At 34.4% G+C, this 19,787-nt stretch overlaps 2 protein-coding genes across 4 annotated transcripts in view; one reads left to right on the forward strand and one right to left on the reverse strand.

The window, feature by feature from the left end:
- LOC110033356 overlaps window positions 1-11,060 on the forward strand; it is an 86,003-nt gene extending 74,943 nt beyond the window's left edge. For both annotated transcript variants that reach the window (XM_020737293.1, XM_020737292.1), the window contains exons 4-7: window positions 9,090-9,254; window positions 9,321-9,401; window positions 9,959-10,057; window positions 10,985-11,060. In XM_020737293.1, the coding sequence (XP_020592952.1) occupies window positions 9,090-9,254; window positions 9,321-9,401; window positions 9,959-10,057; window positions 10,985-11,020 (381 nt within the window). In that variant the 3' untranslated portion in view covers window positions 11,021-11,060. The remainder of the gene's footprint in view (window positions 1-9,089; window positions 9,255-9,320; window positions 9,402-9,958; window positions 10,058-10,984) is intronic.
- A 106-nt stretch (window positions 11,061-11,166) lies between these two features.
- Window positions 11,167-19,787, reverse strand: part of LOC110033355 (sulfhydryl oxidase 1-like) — a 31,104-nt gene continuing 22,483 nt past the window's right edge. The window contains exons 5-12 of one of the 2 annotated variants that reach the window (XM_020737290.1): window positions 13,742-13,814; window positions 13,590-13,658; window positions 13,446-13,519; window positions 13,207-13,360; window positions 13,048-13,088; window positions 12,267-12,413; window positions 11,735-12,172; window positions 11,167-11,585 (exon numbers count right to left, since the gene is read on the reverse strand). In XM_020737290.1, the coding sequence (XP_020592949.1) occupies window positions 11,567-11,585; window positions 11,735-12,172; window positions 12,267-12,413; window positions 13,048-13,088; window positions 13,207-13,360; window positions 13,446-13,519; window positions 13,590-13,658; window positions 13,742-13,814 (1,015 nt within the window). In that variant the 3' untranslated portion in view covers window positions 11,167-11,566. Of the gene's footprint in view, window positions 11,586-11,692; window positions 12,173-12,266; window positions 12,414-13,047; window positions 13,089-13,206; window positions 13,361-13,445; window positions 13,520-13,589; window positions 13,659-13,741; window positions 13,815-19,787 lie in introns of both variants that reach the window. The other variant, XM_020737289.1, reaches the window with a different exon arrangement.

A 19,787-nucleotide genomic window follows, 5' to 3' on the forward strand; every position in this document is an offset into this window, starting at 1 on the left:
ATTTAGTTATTTTATAGATAAAATTACATAATTATTTCAATTTTCTATTAGTGACAGATAAACAAATTGAATTTCGTTATTGTAATTGAAGTATTGCTTTTTATAAAATCTTAGTTCGTAGATTTAACTACTCCCTGTGGGATCGATATCTAGGACTCCATTAGAGCCCTATATTACTTGAGCGATACGTATACTTGCGTTGACAAATTCGACTTTAACATTATTGAATATTATATTTATACATCTTAATCAAATTAGACACATCTATAAAGTCGCGATCAAGTCTTTGGACGTCGTTGATGGAAAATAAATCTTCTAGTAGCGTCATCAAATTCTTGTATTTATCGATTTACAATAAGTCGTTCATTGTGCCAAATAGAAGCAATAATATTCTTTACTCTTACTAGAGATGCTATAAAGAACATTGGCTAATCTATAGTTTGAAAAGTTTTGAAGACCGGTTAGGTAGGAATGATACTAGCACTCATTCTAGAGTTCTCTCTTCTGCCTCCACATGGGGACTAACATCTCGTATCAAAACCTAAAATTATAAATCAAATTGGTGGCTTTAGCTTATCACTCTAAAGTCCTCTAATTCTACACCGTTGAAAGTTTATTTCCCTATTTATTTGCACTCAACCCCATGAACTACATTCTCATCCATAAAATCAAATGTGATTCTTACCATTTGTTGATTGAGACAATACCATCTCGGATCTTACATGTCTCACAATAGGTATTAACATCTTAATTGGTTAAATCAATGAGTAAATGAAGTACAAGGTTTCAAATCATCATAACTTCTTCCAACATTGAAGTCCAATACTTCACATAGCTTCCTTTCAATACTTAATCACTTATCATTTTAAGGAAAAAGATTAAGAAAACTACTCAGAATTCATAGAGAAAACACAACCACACCTGAGTTTAAAAGTAGAAATCATGCACATAAAAAAAAATCTAAATTAAAACCAAATGTAGTCATAAAGATAAACACTTATTTTTAATCCTCTCCACCAAATGTCTTGAAGTTCCTTTGAATTCTCTTCCTTCACTCACAATACAAACTAAAACTCAAAATAAAATAAAAAGGTGGCAGGCGACGGTTACTATGATGAATGATGGCTCTTGGATATGGATTGGTTGGCCCTCCCTTTGATGATCCAAGTCTTCTTTAATAAAAATCCAAGAGGTGCCTTGGTGTCTCTTTAAAATGTATCTCCATTCAATGAATCTTTTAGAAGTTGCCTCCTTTCAAAATCAAATTGGATGAATTTTCATGTACATGAATTGTTTCCCATGTTTTTACCAAGAGTTGCTTCAAACACCTCTTATAAAATTCATATGAATTCAATGAATCATCAAATAACTACTTCTAGCGCTTACGTGCGGGGTACCTAGTGCTTAGGCGCAACTCTCTCTGAATAACTGGCGTGTAAGCGCGAGTACTGGATGCTTAGGTGTCTCAGTTCATTTTTGTACCTTCTTCATTTTTGCTCTAAATTTGATCCTTTTTCACTCCTTTTATCATTTTTCATTGATTTGATTGTACCTGAAAAAAACACATAAATATCTTTCATTAAAGCGCAATATTTCAAAAAATAGGTGAAAAAATGTATACAAAAATACTATATATTTTAGGTGTATCGGTAGGGTACTACATCTACCATACGTAGCCTACCTCCTTTAGCTTCTGCACCACATCTTTGATGGGCTCAACCAGTGCAGCTATCGAGTTCCTATTTTTTTTACTTTATCAGTCTAACTGTGGTATTAGTGATAGGTGATGTCGACCGGTATTCCTTTCATCTCCATGGAGGACCAAACAAAGATGACACGATGATCTCAAAGCATTTGAATCAGGTGATGTCTACCAGTATTCCTATATTAAATTTTTCACTTATTAAGAAAGATTTACCAGGTTTGTTATTGATGACATGAATCTCCAAGGTTGTCTTGCTGGCCTTGAGACCCCCATCCCACTTGTACTGTAACTCAGGCGACTCATGCTCCTCACTCCCTACCACCAAGGGGAGTAGACTCAGGACTACTCCATATCTCCTTGAATGGTTATCACCTTTTCACCTCGTGAGAACTTGATTGTGGCTTGGCAAGTAGACACTATAGCCTTGAAGTGGTTCAACAATGGGTGGTTAAAAATGGCATTCTAGCTAGGATATGAGTCTATAATTAAGAAGTCCTACTTCTCCATGAACTACTTCTTGCCCTCCCCCCAGGTAAGTGTCAGTAGCATAACAGCTAGGGCCTCCTTACTCTCTCCCAAAAAAGCGATGTAGTAGGTCAACCGGTGCTACTAGCCGGTCAATCAAAGGTTAAGCTTATCAAACACTGACTTGAATAGAATGTTTACTAAACTTCTAGTGTTGATAGATACTTTCAACCTAGAAATTTCTTATCATCCCCATTAAAATGATGCCATCGTTGTAATCTTCATCAGTGAATGTGATGGGGGCAGTTTTCCTTCCTTTATATGTGGATGTGACATTACATAACTCTTACATCCTATACCACCTATGAGATGCTTAGTGGAAGAACTCTGTCCCTCCAAAGATAGTCACGACTATCCCAGCAACATGGATGGCATTTTCTCAGGCGGGTCCATTTGGGAATTCTATTATCGGGGTCTTTCCTTGCCTCTAACTCAAAGCCCCGAGCGTTCTGAAAGCCTTCAACTTTATGGTTCTAATAAGCTCCTTAATCAGGATTTATAGGTGTTTTCATTCCTCTGTATCATGTACGAGGTCCTGGTGCTACTTGCAATACTTCCTCATATCCCAAAGAAAAGCTTTGGCCCTCATTGGTGTTGCCTACTTGAAATACTCTTTATCTTGGATGACATCCAAAATCTCTGCCATCGACACTCTCAATGGAGTGATTTGGGGTCCCTCAAACTCATCAATGGATTTTTCATAATGTTTAATTGGCCTCTCATAATATTGACCTAGTTTTTAGTTACAATTCTTTGTATGACCCCTCTAATCATTGTATCAGTCGGACCCCTTATTGCCTTGAGTGGATCGGCAGTCTTCATACCTCGATCAGATGGATGGTATGGGATTCTCCCTCAGTTTTCACTCGCTGCTTGGAGGGGCTTTCTTCTAGACTTGGCAATCTGTTGGCTCTGGTTGGAGGATGAGAGGATTCACTGTTCTTCTACTTTGGCCACGATGGCTTTCAGGACTTCTACGATTTGGCTCAACACCTGATCCATTATTTGAGTTGTTAACTCTTGCATTCCTCATTGCATGAGCTCCTCCAAATCTTCTTTGTTTTGTTCTATGTTGGATGCTTCTATCTAACAACTCTCTTTTATTTGTGATTGTTCTGTTTGACATGAATCCACACTCATTACACCTTTTAGGATTTTGAATCCAAAATTGTTAGGGAGATACGCCTAATGAATAGAGTACGGAAGAGGGGAAGAGAGCATAGATCTTGGTAATGAAAATTAAAAATGTGTAACCTTTAATCATGATATAAAACCTTATTTATAGAAATGAGGGATGTAAAATTACATTTAGTACCCTTAGGAAAAACAAGTACAGTGGGGGCATTTTGTTCAATACATAATTATAAGGTAGGGAGCCTGAAATGGTGACCAGCCAAATGGGGTCGAGAGCTTGAGATGGCACCCAACCATATTTTAGGTTGGGCAGCCACGCACCGGGAGCCTGAGGGAATGAAAAACTAGGTCATTTCCTATATAACTATGGCTAAAGGGTGGATCGGGAGGTCCCGGCCGACTACTTTAGATTCAAGTGATTTTTATCGTTTGTTCTACTTGATTGTGAAATGATGCGGATTTTTCCGTGTGAGTTTTGTGTCAATAAGAATTTGAAGGGTGGTCAATTCTACCCATCTTGGAGTTATTTCTCATTAAGCCCACAAAAGCTAAACTGGATAGATATGCTTTATATATATATGCATTAGGTTAAAATCTCTTACCTGATCTCCCCTTTCCCCTTTCGGCCCTGACTCCCCTGAGGCGCGCTCCCGCTCTCTTCTCCTTTCCCTCTTCCCCCCCCCCGCCCCCCCCCCCCCCCCCCCCCCTTGAACTGTCCTTGGTCGGTTCCAAAGCGCCACGTCATCTTCTATGTCGACAGTCAGATATCTATAAGATTTTTGCTAAAAAGTTTTTTAATTTACAATTACTAATAAAAATTAAATTCTTTTAAAGTGAATTTTTTAGAGGATAACTAAACATTCATTCTAAAAAAACTATTTTCAACTTTCATGGATTAAGGGTCTATTTGTGGCAGCAATTGTGGTAGGATGCTAATACACAAAATTTGTTGTGGATAAACTGATTGTTTGTTTGTTTTTTTATAGTTTTGAAACAGTTGTGTTGCAGTTATTTCTGACAAATGATATTTCTGTCCCTGTACTATAATGGTGTTTTTAACAGAACTAATTTTGATAGCACATTCCATACTTGAAAGAAAATATTCAGTTTGAACATTACAAAATAAAATAGACACCTCACTAAATAGTGAGTAACACGACAATCAAAATTTAAGAAAAGCACTAATAAAATAATAATTAATAATATAATAATATTATTTTTAAAATACATCCATTGTATGTCGTAAGATGAGTTGTCTTCCAGGGAAATTGTCTACGCCCGATCACTCTCGATTTTGAAATCCTCCAACCCATCTACCCACCTAAAAAAGCTATAATTTTTTGTTCTTCTCCTTGGACACCTGTAAAACTATCTCATGTAGCTATGGGCTATTGCAAAGTATGCAGGGAACAATATAGTCCATAGTAGCAGTACAATGCTCTGGAGTTATCAGAAATCATTGAAGCTTATCTTTCCTGTAAGGCTCAAAAACACGAAGCACATACCCTTAGATGTAACTTTAGTAACAATTGATAATAGAAGTAATCAATTTAGATTTATGCAGTTGTGAGGTCTCAAAAACATAAATCATATATTATTGAATCTTGTTATGTGACCTGCAAGCAACTCCCCAATCCACTTGTCACAAATATACATGGATGTCATGCAAGGAGTGTGTTTTATATATAATATTCATACATCATACACACTATAGTTACAATTCTCTTTCTGCATCTTTCTCTATTTGAATCCATGTAGCTAACCATAAGAATCATTGATTTAGCTACAATCATATAATTATATAAACAAACACCACATGCAAATAAAATTGGAGAAACAAATACAAAACATAATGATGAAAAATAGAAATGCAAATAACCATTAACAGCATCTCAATGAAAAAATAAAAATACAAAGCATCACGGACTATAGCCCATTGAAAAGCAAATATAAAATGTCCAACTACAATAAAATAAAATTTAAGTATCCCTCAAGTGTCCCTGTTTGCATAAAAATAACATAAATAATACACCCTACGTTCAGGGGTTATCGTCATGAAGAACTCTCTCCAGGTCGAGTCTTTAAGCAACTTTATAGAGAACAAACACGACGACATGTCCTCATAATTTTTCAGAGTTCCCTCCAGAATTGGCATAAGCTATTGAATGGATGTTGTTTGTGATGGGCTAGGTTCATTGGTGCATGAAGCCACCAACTGTCAAAACTGATTTCTAACGAAAACAACACATTTTTTTCTTTTTCTCAACCCTAAGAGGCTTTGATCGGCTGGTGGATTCAACTTCAATGAGGTTTGGGCTATGACCTTCATTGGAATCACCTATTTGTTCAGCATCAAAGTTTTCAGCAATGCCACCAAACCCTATCTCATTAGGGGTACAAGCATTATTGCCCTTTGTCATGACAATACCAAACATATGGTCTAAATTCTTCTCTAGCTCAGGATCGATGTCACTGTATTTAAATTTTATTTTGCAGCTGACGCAACCTGCAAAGTCATAGGATATGTTGATGCGTCTGAAAAAATTGAAAGCTTGATCAAAACAGTGGACATTTCATAAATGCTCACTTTCAATCTCTCTTCCCACCATTCCTCTAAAGCATCAATTATTTGATTTATTAGATCTTTACCCAAGCTCATGGATCCTCACTTTAATTCTTTCCACAGTTTCCAATCTTTTTTTAGTTGATCTCATTTATTTTTGAATGGAATCCTATTGTACTCCCAACCTATACTTTCCTTGAACCTTTTAATAATATTTTGCCAAACCTTATTGTAAAAATAGGTTGTTGGCTTATTTCCCAATTCGACCTCCTTAAAGCAAAGGTCGCAAAATATTATTTTTTGTATCTTTATCCCACATAACAGATGAACTGACTTCTTTTGTCTTAATTATTATATTACTAGCATGAAAAGAACTAATCAACATAAATATTTGCCATAAAAATGTTTACCACAACTGAAAGGAAAATAACCATGCCATAACATCATCACCACCCTAAACCCTAAACAACCTGCACACCACCTCCACACCACACACCACCACCTCCATGCCACAAACCACCACATTCACACCACACCACCATCCGACAACACCACCTCCATACCACACACTGACACCTCAACAGCACACGACACCACCACCTCCACATCACAGACCATCACCTCCACACCACACCACCACCCTCCAACACCACCTTCATACCACACACTAACACACCCACACCGACACATCTCCAACTCCATAGCACACACCACCACATCCACACTACTCCACCACCCTGGAACAGCACCTCCACACCACACACCACCACATCCACGCTGACTTATCATCAACTTCATAGCACACACACACAACCACAACCACACCATGCCACCACCCTAGAACACCACCGTCATACCACATACTGATACATCCATACACACACATCATCACCTTTGCAGCACACGCCACCACATCACCACTTCTATAACACACACCGACACAAAACTACCTCCACAGCACAAACTGTCACATCTACACCATACCACCACCCTACAACATCACCTCCATACCACACACCATCACATCCACACTGAGATATCTTAATCTATCATTTTGGGAAATCACTACAATCACCACCACTACCACTACCAAAAAGGGCAATATAGCACTACCACATAGCCCATTTGTATTTCAATTAATTTACACATGCAATCACCACCACCACCAAATTTTGGGCAAAAACTAACATCACAACATAAACATTCAAATCCGCAACCAGACAACGAACAGTAAAGGAAGACAATCAAACCGAAATTTTAATTGAGAGCACACAAAAATTACAAAATCCTACAACACAAACCAACCCTTCAAATCCAACAGCACAAACCAATTGGATAAAGCCAAAACTGAAATCCCAAATTCTAACATCATCAGCACAGATAACCAAGAGAAATCCCAAATTCTAACATCACAACACAACAAACCAAAAACATTATAGCACAACAAAGAATAAAAAATTTTAACCATAAATCAAAATGCCTCGATAGAAGGTTGTTGAGAATACCGTGGGAGCAATGGAGAATCAGTGATCTGAACCCAGCAGAAGAACAAGGGGAAAGGGAGAGGTATCAGGAAAGACAAGCTCACCGCAAGAACCACCAACCAATCATCCAGACCACACCGAAGAACAGATGGGAGAGGGAGAGGAGAAGAGAAAGGAACCAAACTCTAGCCTTGCATCGAAGAGGATCGAGAGATCAAATGTGAGTTTAGGGCAAAAATCGTGAGAGATAAAAGAGGGGAGAACAGCACATAAGAGGGGAGAGAGGAAGACAGCAATCGCAAGAGACTTAAGTGTAGGGCTGTAAACATATCACGAAAAATGGCTTTCTCATAAACACGGCCGCTCCTCATGTTGTGTTTTTTGGGACGCATCGCAGCAAATAAGCCGCACCAAATGAATAATAATTATGTTTTTATAACATTTTCTTCAAATGACATAAATTAATTTAATTATTCAAAAAAACAATTCAGAAAACAAAAAGTAAATATAAATTGCTCTATATAGTTAATATCAGTGGTTTAAAATGGGATCAAATTCGTCTATTTAACAGAACCAGAGTTCTAATTGGTTCAAATAAATGAAAAAAAAAACAGTTGATCGGTCGAACCAACGATCAAACCTGTGAACCATTGAACCAAATATGAAATGTATGGTTTTTAAAATAACCTAAATTAATATATCTTAAATCAAACCAAATACTAATTTGAGTTATAAAAATCAGGCCAGAAACTCATGAAAAAATAAAATGTAGATATTGAAATTAATTTTACTTCAATAATATTTTTTTTTTTCTATCTGGTATTTTTAAAATACAATTAAATCATTTTACTCATTTTTCACCATTTACATTATTATTATAAAATTAGAAGATTTAGATCTATACCACTCAATTTCTATGCATTTGCATATTAATGCTCGACTTCAATTTTTACATGCCACCTTACCTTTGCATGAAAAGGTGTATTTTATTTTTTAAAAATTGAATTAGTGCTATTTTTTATTTGATATTGAAAATTTGGGTCGCATAAAGTAAAAATAAAGCTAAAGTGTTAGATATGTAGATAGATAAAAATTAGGCCTGTACGTAAATACCCCCTTTTAATTTTTTTAATAATACAGTTAAAAAAGCAATGCTTATTTCTTTCTTTTATTCTCATCCTTTATATGTAAAAATGTAATATATATATATATATATATATATATTAGTTTTGTAGAGCTCTAACATTTATCTTGATCTCTAGTTGCCTCCAATAATGAAATCCATAATCCTGGTCAAGCCATCGTAATCTATCTTAGCAAAAGAAAAGACATAAATTGTTTAATTTCATGTAATATAATGTTGTTATTTTTGTTTTGAACGTGAAGTGTCAAAATAGTCCTCCGACTATTTACGTAAGGTCATTTTGGTCTCAGAGTTCGTAAAGATATTAAATTAGTCCTAGACCGATTCAATGGTGGCTAAAAATATTCTTCAATTAAGACTATTTCAACCCATTTTACAAGAGTATGGGGGCGAAATTGATCATTTTTAAAACTCTAAGACTAAAATGACCTCATAAAAAGATTCAACGAATCATTTTGACCCTGTTCTCTTTTTAAATCTATCGAACGAATAAAAAACTCGAGTATAAAATCTCATAACTCTCCTTTGATCCAGCCATTCATGCCTGGTTATAATGCAACACCCAAGTTATTCCTGCATGCAAGAACGAGCATGAACTTGATGACAACAGCACCATTCTACCGAGAAACAATACCATCTGAATTTAATGAGCACTCCATTTCAAGAAGCATTTTGTACTGCCGTTCAGTAGCTTTGATAGTGAGTAATTTTTATATAATGTTGCTATAATGTTATTAGCAACATATGTTGATATTTTGCTTTCAGTTTCTGCTGCTTCTGTTGCTTCGGGAAGCACTTCCTACAATCAACAATGGCTCAGGGCAGTATTCGCTCCAAATTTTCATGGTAACTTCTTGCCTGGTGACCATAGCTTTAAATCTAACCCCCTTGTATGTATATATATATATATATATATATATATATATAGCCCTGACTTATTGGTAGCGGCCTTGGTTTAAGACCCTCTGGTCGGAGGTTTGAATCTCAGCTCTTTCGGGAGGATTTGAATTATACACGAACTGGAAAGGGGGTCCGCCCTTTGGTCAGTCCAACCTATAGGAGTTGATCGGAAGTTATATATATAATGAAAATCTAGTCAATCATCTGATTTTTTGGAAGTCAATTTTTTAAAATGTATGCAAATTACTTCATTAACAACCACAGCGGTTATTTGTTGTGGCCAATCAATTTCGATTATTGTACTGTTTTATATATAATTCTCACAAGTAAACTTTTTTTTTAGATTGTTGTGAAATTATTTTTTTCTTTGCAGAAAGGCAATAAAATTTTTTAAAACTCTTTCATAGAAAAACCTACAGCCAACCAAAAGTATAGTAATTTTTTAGAAAATAGAACCCAAAGGAACCCTTCATATTTGGCTTAAATGTTGCTTCTAAAATCAGATGCAGCTACTAAGAAGTGCTGCACTTGGCCTACCTCTATACATAATGCTGAGAGCAGTAACTACATTCCAGTGTCGGCAACAGCAACTACTGCAGCAGGTAGCTCCCTCCATTGATTCTTGTTTGTATTTTTTATTTTTTATTTTTTTTTTGGAAGATTTATATACATATCACTCAATTCCTATGTATTTATATATCTAATTAGGGCTGTCAAAATGGCTCGTTGTTCGGGAACAACTCGTGTTCGGCTCGTAAAAAGCTCGTGTTCAGCTCCTTCGCTAAGTTAACAAGCCAAACACGAACAAAAATTTATTTGTTCATGTTCGACTCATTTTAGCTCGAAATACTACTCATCAATTATATATAATTGATTACAAGGCTACAGAAATTTATAATCAATTAAAAGTATTAATTAAAAAAATAAAATAAAAATTGTTAAATTAGATCCAAATAATGTTTTAATATAAACAATAATTTTTAAATCTTGCACCAACCCTTAACATCTTATGTTGATTTGATTAGGGTTGTCGAAATGACTCTTTGTTCGTGAACATCTCGCATTTAACTCGCTAAACAAACAAGCCGAACACGAACACACTTTTTGAGCTCGAAATATAAACGAACCGAACACGAGCTAAACCTGGGCTTGCTCGTGTTCGACTCCTTTACACCCCCATATCTAACACCTAAACTTCAATTTTCAAATAGAATCTTAACATTACATGAAAAAATGCATTTCACGAAAAAGTGTATTTCACTTTATAAAAATCAAAATGGTGGCTTCTTTTTATTTGATATTAAAATACTTAGTGATATAAGTACAAAAAGCACAGCTTAGATGTTAAATATGTAAATACATAGGAATTGAGTAGCATGTATGCAATTTTTTTTTCTTTGTTGTTGTTCAAAAAACACCTTAAAATTATTCACTTTATTTCCAATCAATGTGCTGCATATTCTAAGAAATTCTTATCATTTCAATTAGGGCATTAATTCACCTATCTTTTATACATGTGCCTTGTACAGGAGGCCAGTGAAATATCAATTCAGGGCAGAACATGAAGGTTATAACAACTATCACCACCAGCTGCAGACCAAATAAAGATGAAATCATGGAACAGATATACTTGAAATCACTTTCTACAGTAAAGTAATCAGATAAATGTCAAATAAGCATGTTTAACAATACTATGCACCAAATGTTACTATGTGGAAAACATGTTTAACGTCCAGATAACATGTGTTAACTATAATAGATAACTTTTAAAGACTGTCCAAGACATTAAATAATTGGCATCTAAAACTATTATTGCAAACATTGGGCACTCATAACAAATCATGTTTTCTTTTACATACTCTGAATTTGATTTCAATATCCTGCTCATTTGTAGAATCATACCAAACTCCTTTCGTGTAAACGTCAGAAGACCTTTTCATCGTATGCTGATATTGTCTGAAATTCAGGATAATCAATAAATATACAGTAAAATTCCAGTCATTGTCCCCAAAGAAGACATCGGTCAAGACGCGACGAGTTTGAGCCTTCTCTATGGTCGTGATACAAACTATGATTGTGCCCTGGTTAGTGGAATGAATACCTCTTTTTTCCTAATTTGTGCTCTTCCGCCTGAAGCAAAAGAATATAATTAATGACAGATTAATAAAATAAGAGAAGCCTTATCACACATGAACCTGATTCTTTCCTAACATATCAACTAAAATATGGATGTTTACCCTCCTACAAATCAAACGTTCTTTAAAGAGTGGTGTAAGTACTTCCGATTCTTCTGCTGTGTCCTCCAAAAGTACGCCAAAGCTCCAAAGGCGCAGCTAGCGACTGCAATGGCCAGTGCGGCACCAACGGGTACGGCAACGGCGTGTGCGGTTGTTATCACATCATCAACTGATTGGTTCGTTCTTCGGTTTATTATTGTGTCATCTTTGTAAGCAGAAACAAGCAAACTTCCATAATAATTCGTTATAAACTTAAAAACCTCATCTTCGTTCCAGTCCAGAATGGCGTGACCAGCTTTACTGCTAGAAGAGAACGAACATGATGGACAGAGATCCTTTGGTGGCCATATCATCTTAGGATATCTGTGGTCTTCAGTACCCGACTCTTTTTCTTCTCTCATTAACCTTTCATTGACATTATTATGGGAGCGCCACAACCAGAGGACTAGAGCCCGAGTTGTGTTAAAAGGGACCGGGGCACTACAATTGCAAAAAATAAATAAATAAAATTTTTCAATGAATCATGTAACACTGTTATTAATGAAATAATTTGAAGGCACTTCTAGATATATACCTGGAACACATCTCATGAAAATGTCTCCGGCATTCTTCGCAGATGAAGAAATTGTAAACAAAATCGTGGATAACCGTAAACGTTAGTTGGGCCTCCCCATCTCCAATTCTTACAGAGAGTGAGTGTAGCAGAATCCAAAGGCCACAACTACAATGAATGTTAGCATGAGCTTCATTGTATTGATTACAAACAAGTAAATGCATTCAGTAGTCCATTTTAATTTAGCACTGAATGATTAAATATGCATAGAGAAATGGTTTAAAATTACCATCTACTAGCTCCTGAGAATCACACTTGGGCATAGATTTTATTGTCAAATTGTATTATTTGAAAAGAACCTTAGATATTTGTAAACAAGGTCACATCTAGAATGACAACTTTCTTCTTCATATAGTTATTATTCTTGAAGAAAGAACAATTCAGGCGGACAAACCGGTTAGACCTACTATTTTGTTAGACTGACAAGTAGACCTTGATGCTGTAAATCATAAGACTGAAATTATGCGTCAAAGTTTATAGAAAGAATAAAATGACATGACATCACAGATCTTTATTATCCTAAAAAGAAATATTTGTTTACATTAGCTTTCTTTATGATGCATTCAACATGAAGAGTATGGATGAGACTGTGTATTATACCCTTTTACAACAGGCGCTCTTCAACCAAAAAAATAATATATGCAAAGTTGTTATTTTTGGCCAAACTCAGCATACATAAGTAGCAAAAGCATAAAATGATCGAAAACAAATAAGCACCAAAAAGATGTTCATAGCAATATACCTATAACCCCTAGTTTCATTGCTGCTTCCACGACAAAATATCTGCAGCATAATGTAATATTGTCAAGTAGGCAAACCAACATAATACAATTCACATACAAACAATTCTACTCAGAGAGAACAGTCAGTTCAGAAAGTATGAACAGGATTTATTGCTTACCCAATAGCCACGAGGAACATCTTTTCCACAAATTGGAAAAGTTTTATTCACATCTCGTGGATAAGATCTGGAAGCATTTTGTGGGCTAATTGAATAATCTAAAGGCCACATTTCATCAAAATTGACAAGTATTTCAGCAGTTCCTCTTCGGCACCTGAAGAAAAACTTCCAAAGAAATGAAAAATCTTTTCAAAATTAAATGAATTTAGGAGTATTTAATTTAGGAGTAGAGGTACCACCTTTTAGAAGGATGATGAGCTATCAAAAGCTGGAAGAACTTGATAAGTGGGGCACGAGTTTCTTTTGTGATCCTCTGAAACATAAATAAACAAAATCACCCAGGCTTAAAATTTAAAATTTGCACGACTCTAGAACAGCTATACCTTGCTGTCTGTGATTATATCAAATAACTGTGAAGTTGCTTCTTCAACATCATATATTGCTCGAGCAATCTAACCCAACGGGCAAAGAGTAAGTTAGCGTCTTGAATACTACATTCTATTATGAACACCAAAACTTTCACACAATTATTAACCTGTTCAGGATCTGTGGCATTCCATGGAAGAGTACTTCCATTATCATATTTTTCATCATCCAAACTGAATGAACTGGCAAAAAAAAAAGCATAATTTAAATCAGTCTATAATATCTTAAAGAGTAGACTGACGTTTAAGAAGTAAAATAAAATTTACTTTTCCTTGGAAGCTGGAACATTTCTGACCACCAAAAAATTTAAAGTAATACTAATTATATGTTTTGGTATTTTGGAGGCCATTGATATCTGGCGCAAACCACTATAGATGGGAATTGAAATTTAAATCTAAAGGTTGATAAAAAAAAATACACCAGATCCATACACCTTTACATTTAACTTTTAGATAATATTATTTACAAAATAAATCATCATTTTCATTTCCTTAATCAACATTTCTGTAATAACAGAAAAATAGACAAAAGAAAATGAATAAAAACAGAGAGAGCGAGAAACAAATCCGTTCTTCGTCAAATAAGAAGACTAGACAAACAGAAGAGATGGAGCGAGAGTGAGTCGTAAGAAAGAAGGAAGTCTCGTATCTTGTTGTTGCGTCACATTCAAGCAAAGGAGGAGTGTTCGTGTGCTAGGGAGGAAAACCACCACTTCTGGGCTCGAAAGACATGTGTTGTGGCGTCGTTCAGGTGCATTGAGGATGTGGGGACGAATGACAACGCCAAGAGTGCATTTCTATGAGCAAAGGGGAAGGAGGAAGTGCCTCTAGTGTGGATAGTATCGTCGACCCACACTCTGTGCAGCAAGAGAAGGGGTGTTCTCCCATGCGTGCCAAAAAGAAGAGGAAGAACCGAGATCTCATGTGTGGGTTCGAGCAGAAGAGGAAGGATGAGACAAGGGAAATTGAGGAGCGCACGGGACCCGTGTGTGGAGCAGAGTGTCGAACTGAGCCCATGCGTGCAAAATTTTGGTGTGTGGAAGACTGGACCGAGAGTACGCAAGTTTTTCTTTTATGAGTTTTATGTTTTAATTTTATAAATTGTTTAATGAAAAATGTTATTGAGCTAATATTAAATTTTATGAATTAATAATAAAGATTGGGAGATATTGAGATCAACTTTTGTGCAACAAAATTTAATATTAGCTTAATAACATTTTCCATTAAACAATTTATAAAGTTAAAACATAGAACTCATAAAAGATTGGAAGTAGTAAAGTGAGATAATGTTAAAGTTTAATTCTTATTTTATAATTTAGCATATTTATCTAAATCATAATGATCATTTCTTTATGAATTAATGGAATAAATCAAAAGGAGGACTGATATTTGGTTGAAAAGAAGATCTACGATAGCGAAGGAAAAAAGTTTAAGGTAATTAAAATTAAAGTTTAAATTTATTAATTTAAGTTTGGATGCTTATTATAATATTAATGTTAGAACATATTAATTATTAGCAGGAATAAAGATTTAAGATTATTTGATTGCAAGAAACGAAAATTGGAATATTTGATTTCAAATAAGATTACGGTGAGTAATTATTTTTCTAATAACAATAACTTTTCTTACTTCTAAATCTATATTCATGTTTTAATATTGTTACATTTATCTTCCATATAATGAGATTTAAACTACACTTAATTCTTCATATTATGAAGCACACAAGTTATCTCTGTTGAATAAGTAATGGTTTATTAGTTTTCTTAAAAAGACATCAGAGTATCACATGACCTTTAAATTTTAATAGAGATGCATATATCATATTATCGCATGATATTTAACCTCTAGCAAGGATGCATGTATCAGATTATTGCACGCATTTAGATTTTAATAGACATGCATTTATTCTTTAGAAGATAAATGTAAAATGCTTCATAAGAAAGTAATGCATGCGATGAATAATGAAAATAATGTATGCATGAAATATGTGCATATTAAGAGGAGTTCACCCCTTATGATATTGGTCGGGGACGACAAGATAACCACTAGCTTAGATGCTTTTCTGTAGTGGAATAGTCTCACCAGCCCGTAGAAGAGTCCAGTAGTGGGTGAGTAGAGTCTGTGCTTTGGTGGGCATACAGCAAGAAGTAGCTCTGTCAACACAGCTCTAGGCGCACGCAATCAGCTCAGGAAGAGCACAACTCTAACTAGCGAAGCGAGGCGATCAGCTCAATTGAAAGAAAGGGCATACAATTCTTTATATTGTTTTAATAAGAATATGAAAATGGACCGAATATTGAATCGAAAGAAAAATATTCAAGAATAAATAATTCAAGTGGGGTTGAACAGAAGGTTTTAACCGAATGACATAATAAATACTTAAATTATTTTAATATAATTTAAATAAGAAAATAATGATACATTAAAATCATTTTTATCGATTCAATAAATAATATTTTAATTTAAGACCACTTTTAAATATTTTGAACAATATTACAAATAAAAAATTTAAGACATAATAATTTCACTATTTTTAATTTAAACATCTTGTTTTTTGTCATCCGACTAAAATCAAAAGATTAAAATTGGATAATATTTGAATCAGACAGTTCATTAAAAATCGAGTCGGTTCACCGGTTAACCGGCTCGCCAGTTTAACCACAACTCTAAGAGTTTAATATTGATTCTATGCAAAAACGATTCAAAGCTTCGACCAAATCGGATGAATGACCGGTTCACAATTAAATCAATTGAACCAGTCAAACTGATCAGTCTGGTCTGATTTTTAAAAACGATTTTAATATTTTTTCAAATTTAAGCTTTTGAATCAGAAGAATAATGAAAGAAATAATGTATACAGAAGACGGGGTCAATAACCAAATTTTTTATTTATTAAATTAAATTATATTTTTAGTAGCTTTTCAAATTTATTTGGATTGTTTACTGTGAGTGATAGAAAATAAAAATAGAAAATAAATGTACAAAATTTAAATTTCACGGTCCGACAATTTGTTCCCCCTCCTTGGTTAATTTCAAGCATTGGCCCGGTCGTGACAAAAGTGATCGGTCGAAGGTTTAAGTTACACAATGTGATTTTTAATGAAAGATACCTTAGGATGATTGAATTAAGTTATAAAGAGTATAAATTGAAATTTTAACTGAGTATAATTAGCTTGTTTTATTGTATTTCAAAATTATAGATGATCAAGTAGAAAAAATAATGAATGATAATATAGAAACTAATATGTCCCAAAATATTACAATCAATGTTGAAATAATAATTATTATGAATCAGCTATTCAAAAATTCTCAGTATCAAGTTAGTAGCAATGAGGGAGCACGGATGGATATTTGAAGCTCTCTCAGGATATGAGGTTACCATTATTTTCTAGAGCGGGTGGACCAGTGAAAGCTGAAAAGTGGTTGATGATAGTAGAGAAAAATTATAAACGATATGACATGTACACCAAGGATAAGAGTTTTTATTTACTACATTTTCTTTTGAGGGATAACCTGGCAGATGATGGCAATGGAAGCTATAGGAGAAATTTGGTGATCAACCTAACCACTTGGTATAGTGGGGGCAGTTTGAGAGAAACTTCAGAAATTAGTTTGTACCGTTGTTAGCAAGGAACTAGATGCAAGATAAATTTATTAAACGGTGCAGGGAGATCGATTGATCATGTAGTATGAAATGGAAGTTTATCATGTTTTCGAGGTATGTGTCACAGCTTAATCCAAATGCATAAGAGAAAAGTCACATGTTCCTTTCCGGATTGAAGGATTCAATTAGGTAGGTATTAGTGTCACTTAGGATTGAAGACTATTTGATCATAGCGGAGAGGACTAGGCAAGTGGAAATCGACAACAAACTCAGAAGCGTGGGGACTCGCCACAAGAAGAAGAGCTTGGAAGAAGTGACAAAAAAAAAGTGAAGGGATTTGGCATAAGAAGAAAAGCTTGGAAGAAGTGGCATCAACAATTCATTTTGAAGAATATAATGGGAAAAAAATGAAATTATATGAGGATAAAGTTAATAGTCAGGCCGACAACCTGTGTTAAATGTGGGAAGCTATGTCAAGGTGAATGCTTATTTGGTTCTAAGCTGTGTTACTCATGTAGACAGCTTGGACATCAGATCAGGAACTGCCTTAATTCTGCTCAGAGATACACATCAAATGCTAAATTAAGAAGGAATTCAACTCAAAGAATTTTTTAGAAGGAATCTACTTTTTAAGAGTGATCAACAGAAGATGACAGAAGCTGGTGGAGTGACTCATAAAGAGCAACTAAGACAAAACAATCAACCAAAAGTCCAATCCTTAACTCATCCAGAACCTGAAGAACATGTTGTTACTGATGTAGATGCTAGTAGAGTTTGATAAGTATTATGTTATCTTATGTTATCATGTTAGTTGACTTTTGTTGAGTATCCTCATGCAGTTTCATTTTAGAAGTTGAGTGTGTTAGTCACGTTACCCTATTTAGGATGTGGTCTTCTTTTAGTTATTTATTATGTTTCAAATATTTAAGAATTGTTTAGTTCAATTAACTTATCTAAGATGTCACATTTATCATATCTATATTTGTTAGCACTTAACAAGAATGACTTTTTTTAAGATTTTTGGATAGTTCATATTTCATCAAAATAAAGATTAGCTTGTGAAGTTTCATAAATTGAGGAAAAAATTCTTATAAGGATGGGAGATTGTAATAAATGAAAAATAAACAAAAAAATGAAAAAAAGAAAAGAAAAGAAAATTTGACAGGTCAGTTCGAATAAGAAACCATCGCAACGTTTCGACGAGGGATAAAAAATATGTTCTCTTTCAAATCGGAAGACCAAACGAGCAAAAGAGAGCGATGGTGAGTCAAAAGAAAGAAGAAAAAAGCCTCATATCTTTTGCATTGCATTCGAGCAAAGAAAGTGCTCGTGTGCTAAGGAGGAAGATGACACCGCTAAAGGACTCGAGAGATGTTTTTCGGTGTCGTCCGGGTGTATTGAGGATATGAGGATGAACAACGATGGTGAGCATGCATTTCGATGCACAAAGAGGAAGTGCCCCTTGTGCGGGTAGTATCGTCGACATGTGCTCTATGCAACAAGAAAGAGGAATTCTCACATCCGTACGGGGTAGAACAGGAAAAACTGAGACCTTATGTGCGGGTTCGAGTAGATGAGGAAGGAGGAGACGAGAGAAATCAAACAATCCTAGCTTGTTGTGAAGGAGAATACACAATCCGCATGTGGACGGAGTGTTGAATCAAGCATGTGCATCGAAAATTTTGGTGTGTAGAAGTTTGAACCAAAAGCAGATAAGGAGGTAAGGATTATCTTTTATGAGTGTCATGTTATAATTATATGAATTATTAAATGAAAAATATCAACTTGATATTAACTTTTATGAATTAATAATAGTGATTAAATTTGAAAGGCAATTAAAATTAAAAGATTGTGAGAGATCGATTTTGTGCAACAAAGAAAGAAGTTAAGTGAGGTTAGGTTAATGTTTAGTTCTTATTTGGGAATTTAGCATATATTAATCTGAATCGTAATGATTATCATTTTATGAATTAACGGCAGAAATTAAAATGTAGAGAAAAAGTGATATTTGGTTTGAAATGAGAGTTGATGATAATGGAGAAAAATGATTTAAGGGAATAAATTTAAAATTATATGTTTATTATAATATTAATGTTAGATCATATTAATTATTAGTAGGTACTAAAATTTAAAATTAATTAATTGCAAGATTAGGAAATTGGAATATTTGATTTCAAGCAAAGTTAATGTAAGTAATTATTTTTCTAATTTAGAGTAATTTTTCTTACTTCTGAATATATATTCATGTTTTAAATTTTTAATATTTATGCTATATATGGTGAGGTTTATACTACAGCTAATTCTTCATATTGTTCTACATGAAGCAAGCATGTCTGTTAGCTGTGTTGCATAAATAGTGGAATATTAATTTTCCTAGAAAAATATCAGAATATTACTTGACCTCTAAATTCTAGTAGAGATGAATATATCACATACTACATGACCTATAATTTCTAATAGAAATGCATTGACCTTTCGATTTTAGTAGAGGTGCATTTATTCTTTAGTAGATAAATATAAATAAGTTCATAAGAAATTAATGTATGTTTGAA

This window comes from Phalaenopsis equestris, unplaced genomic scaffold (genome assembly GCF_001263595.1).
Source record: "Phalaenopsis equestris unplaced genomic scaffold, ASM126359v1 Scaffold001146, whole genome shotgun sequence".
Taxonomy (NCBI): domain Eukaryota; kingdom Viridiplantae; phylum Streptophyta; class Magnoliopsida; order Asparagales; family Orchidaceae; genus Phalaenopsis; species Phalaenopsis equestris.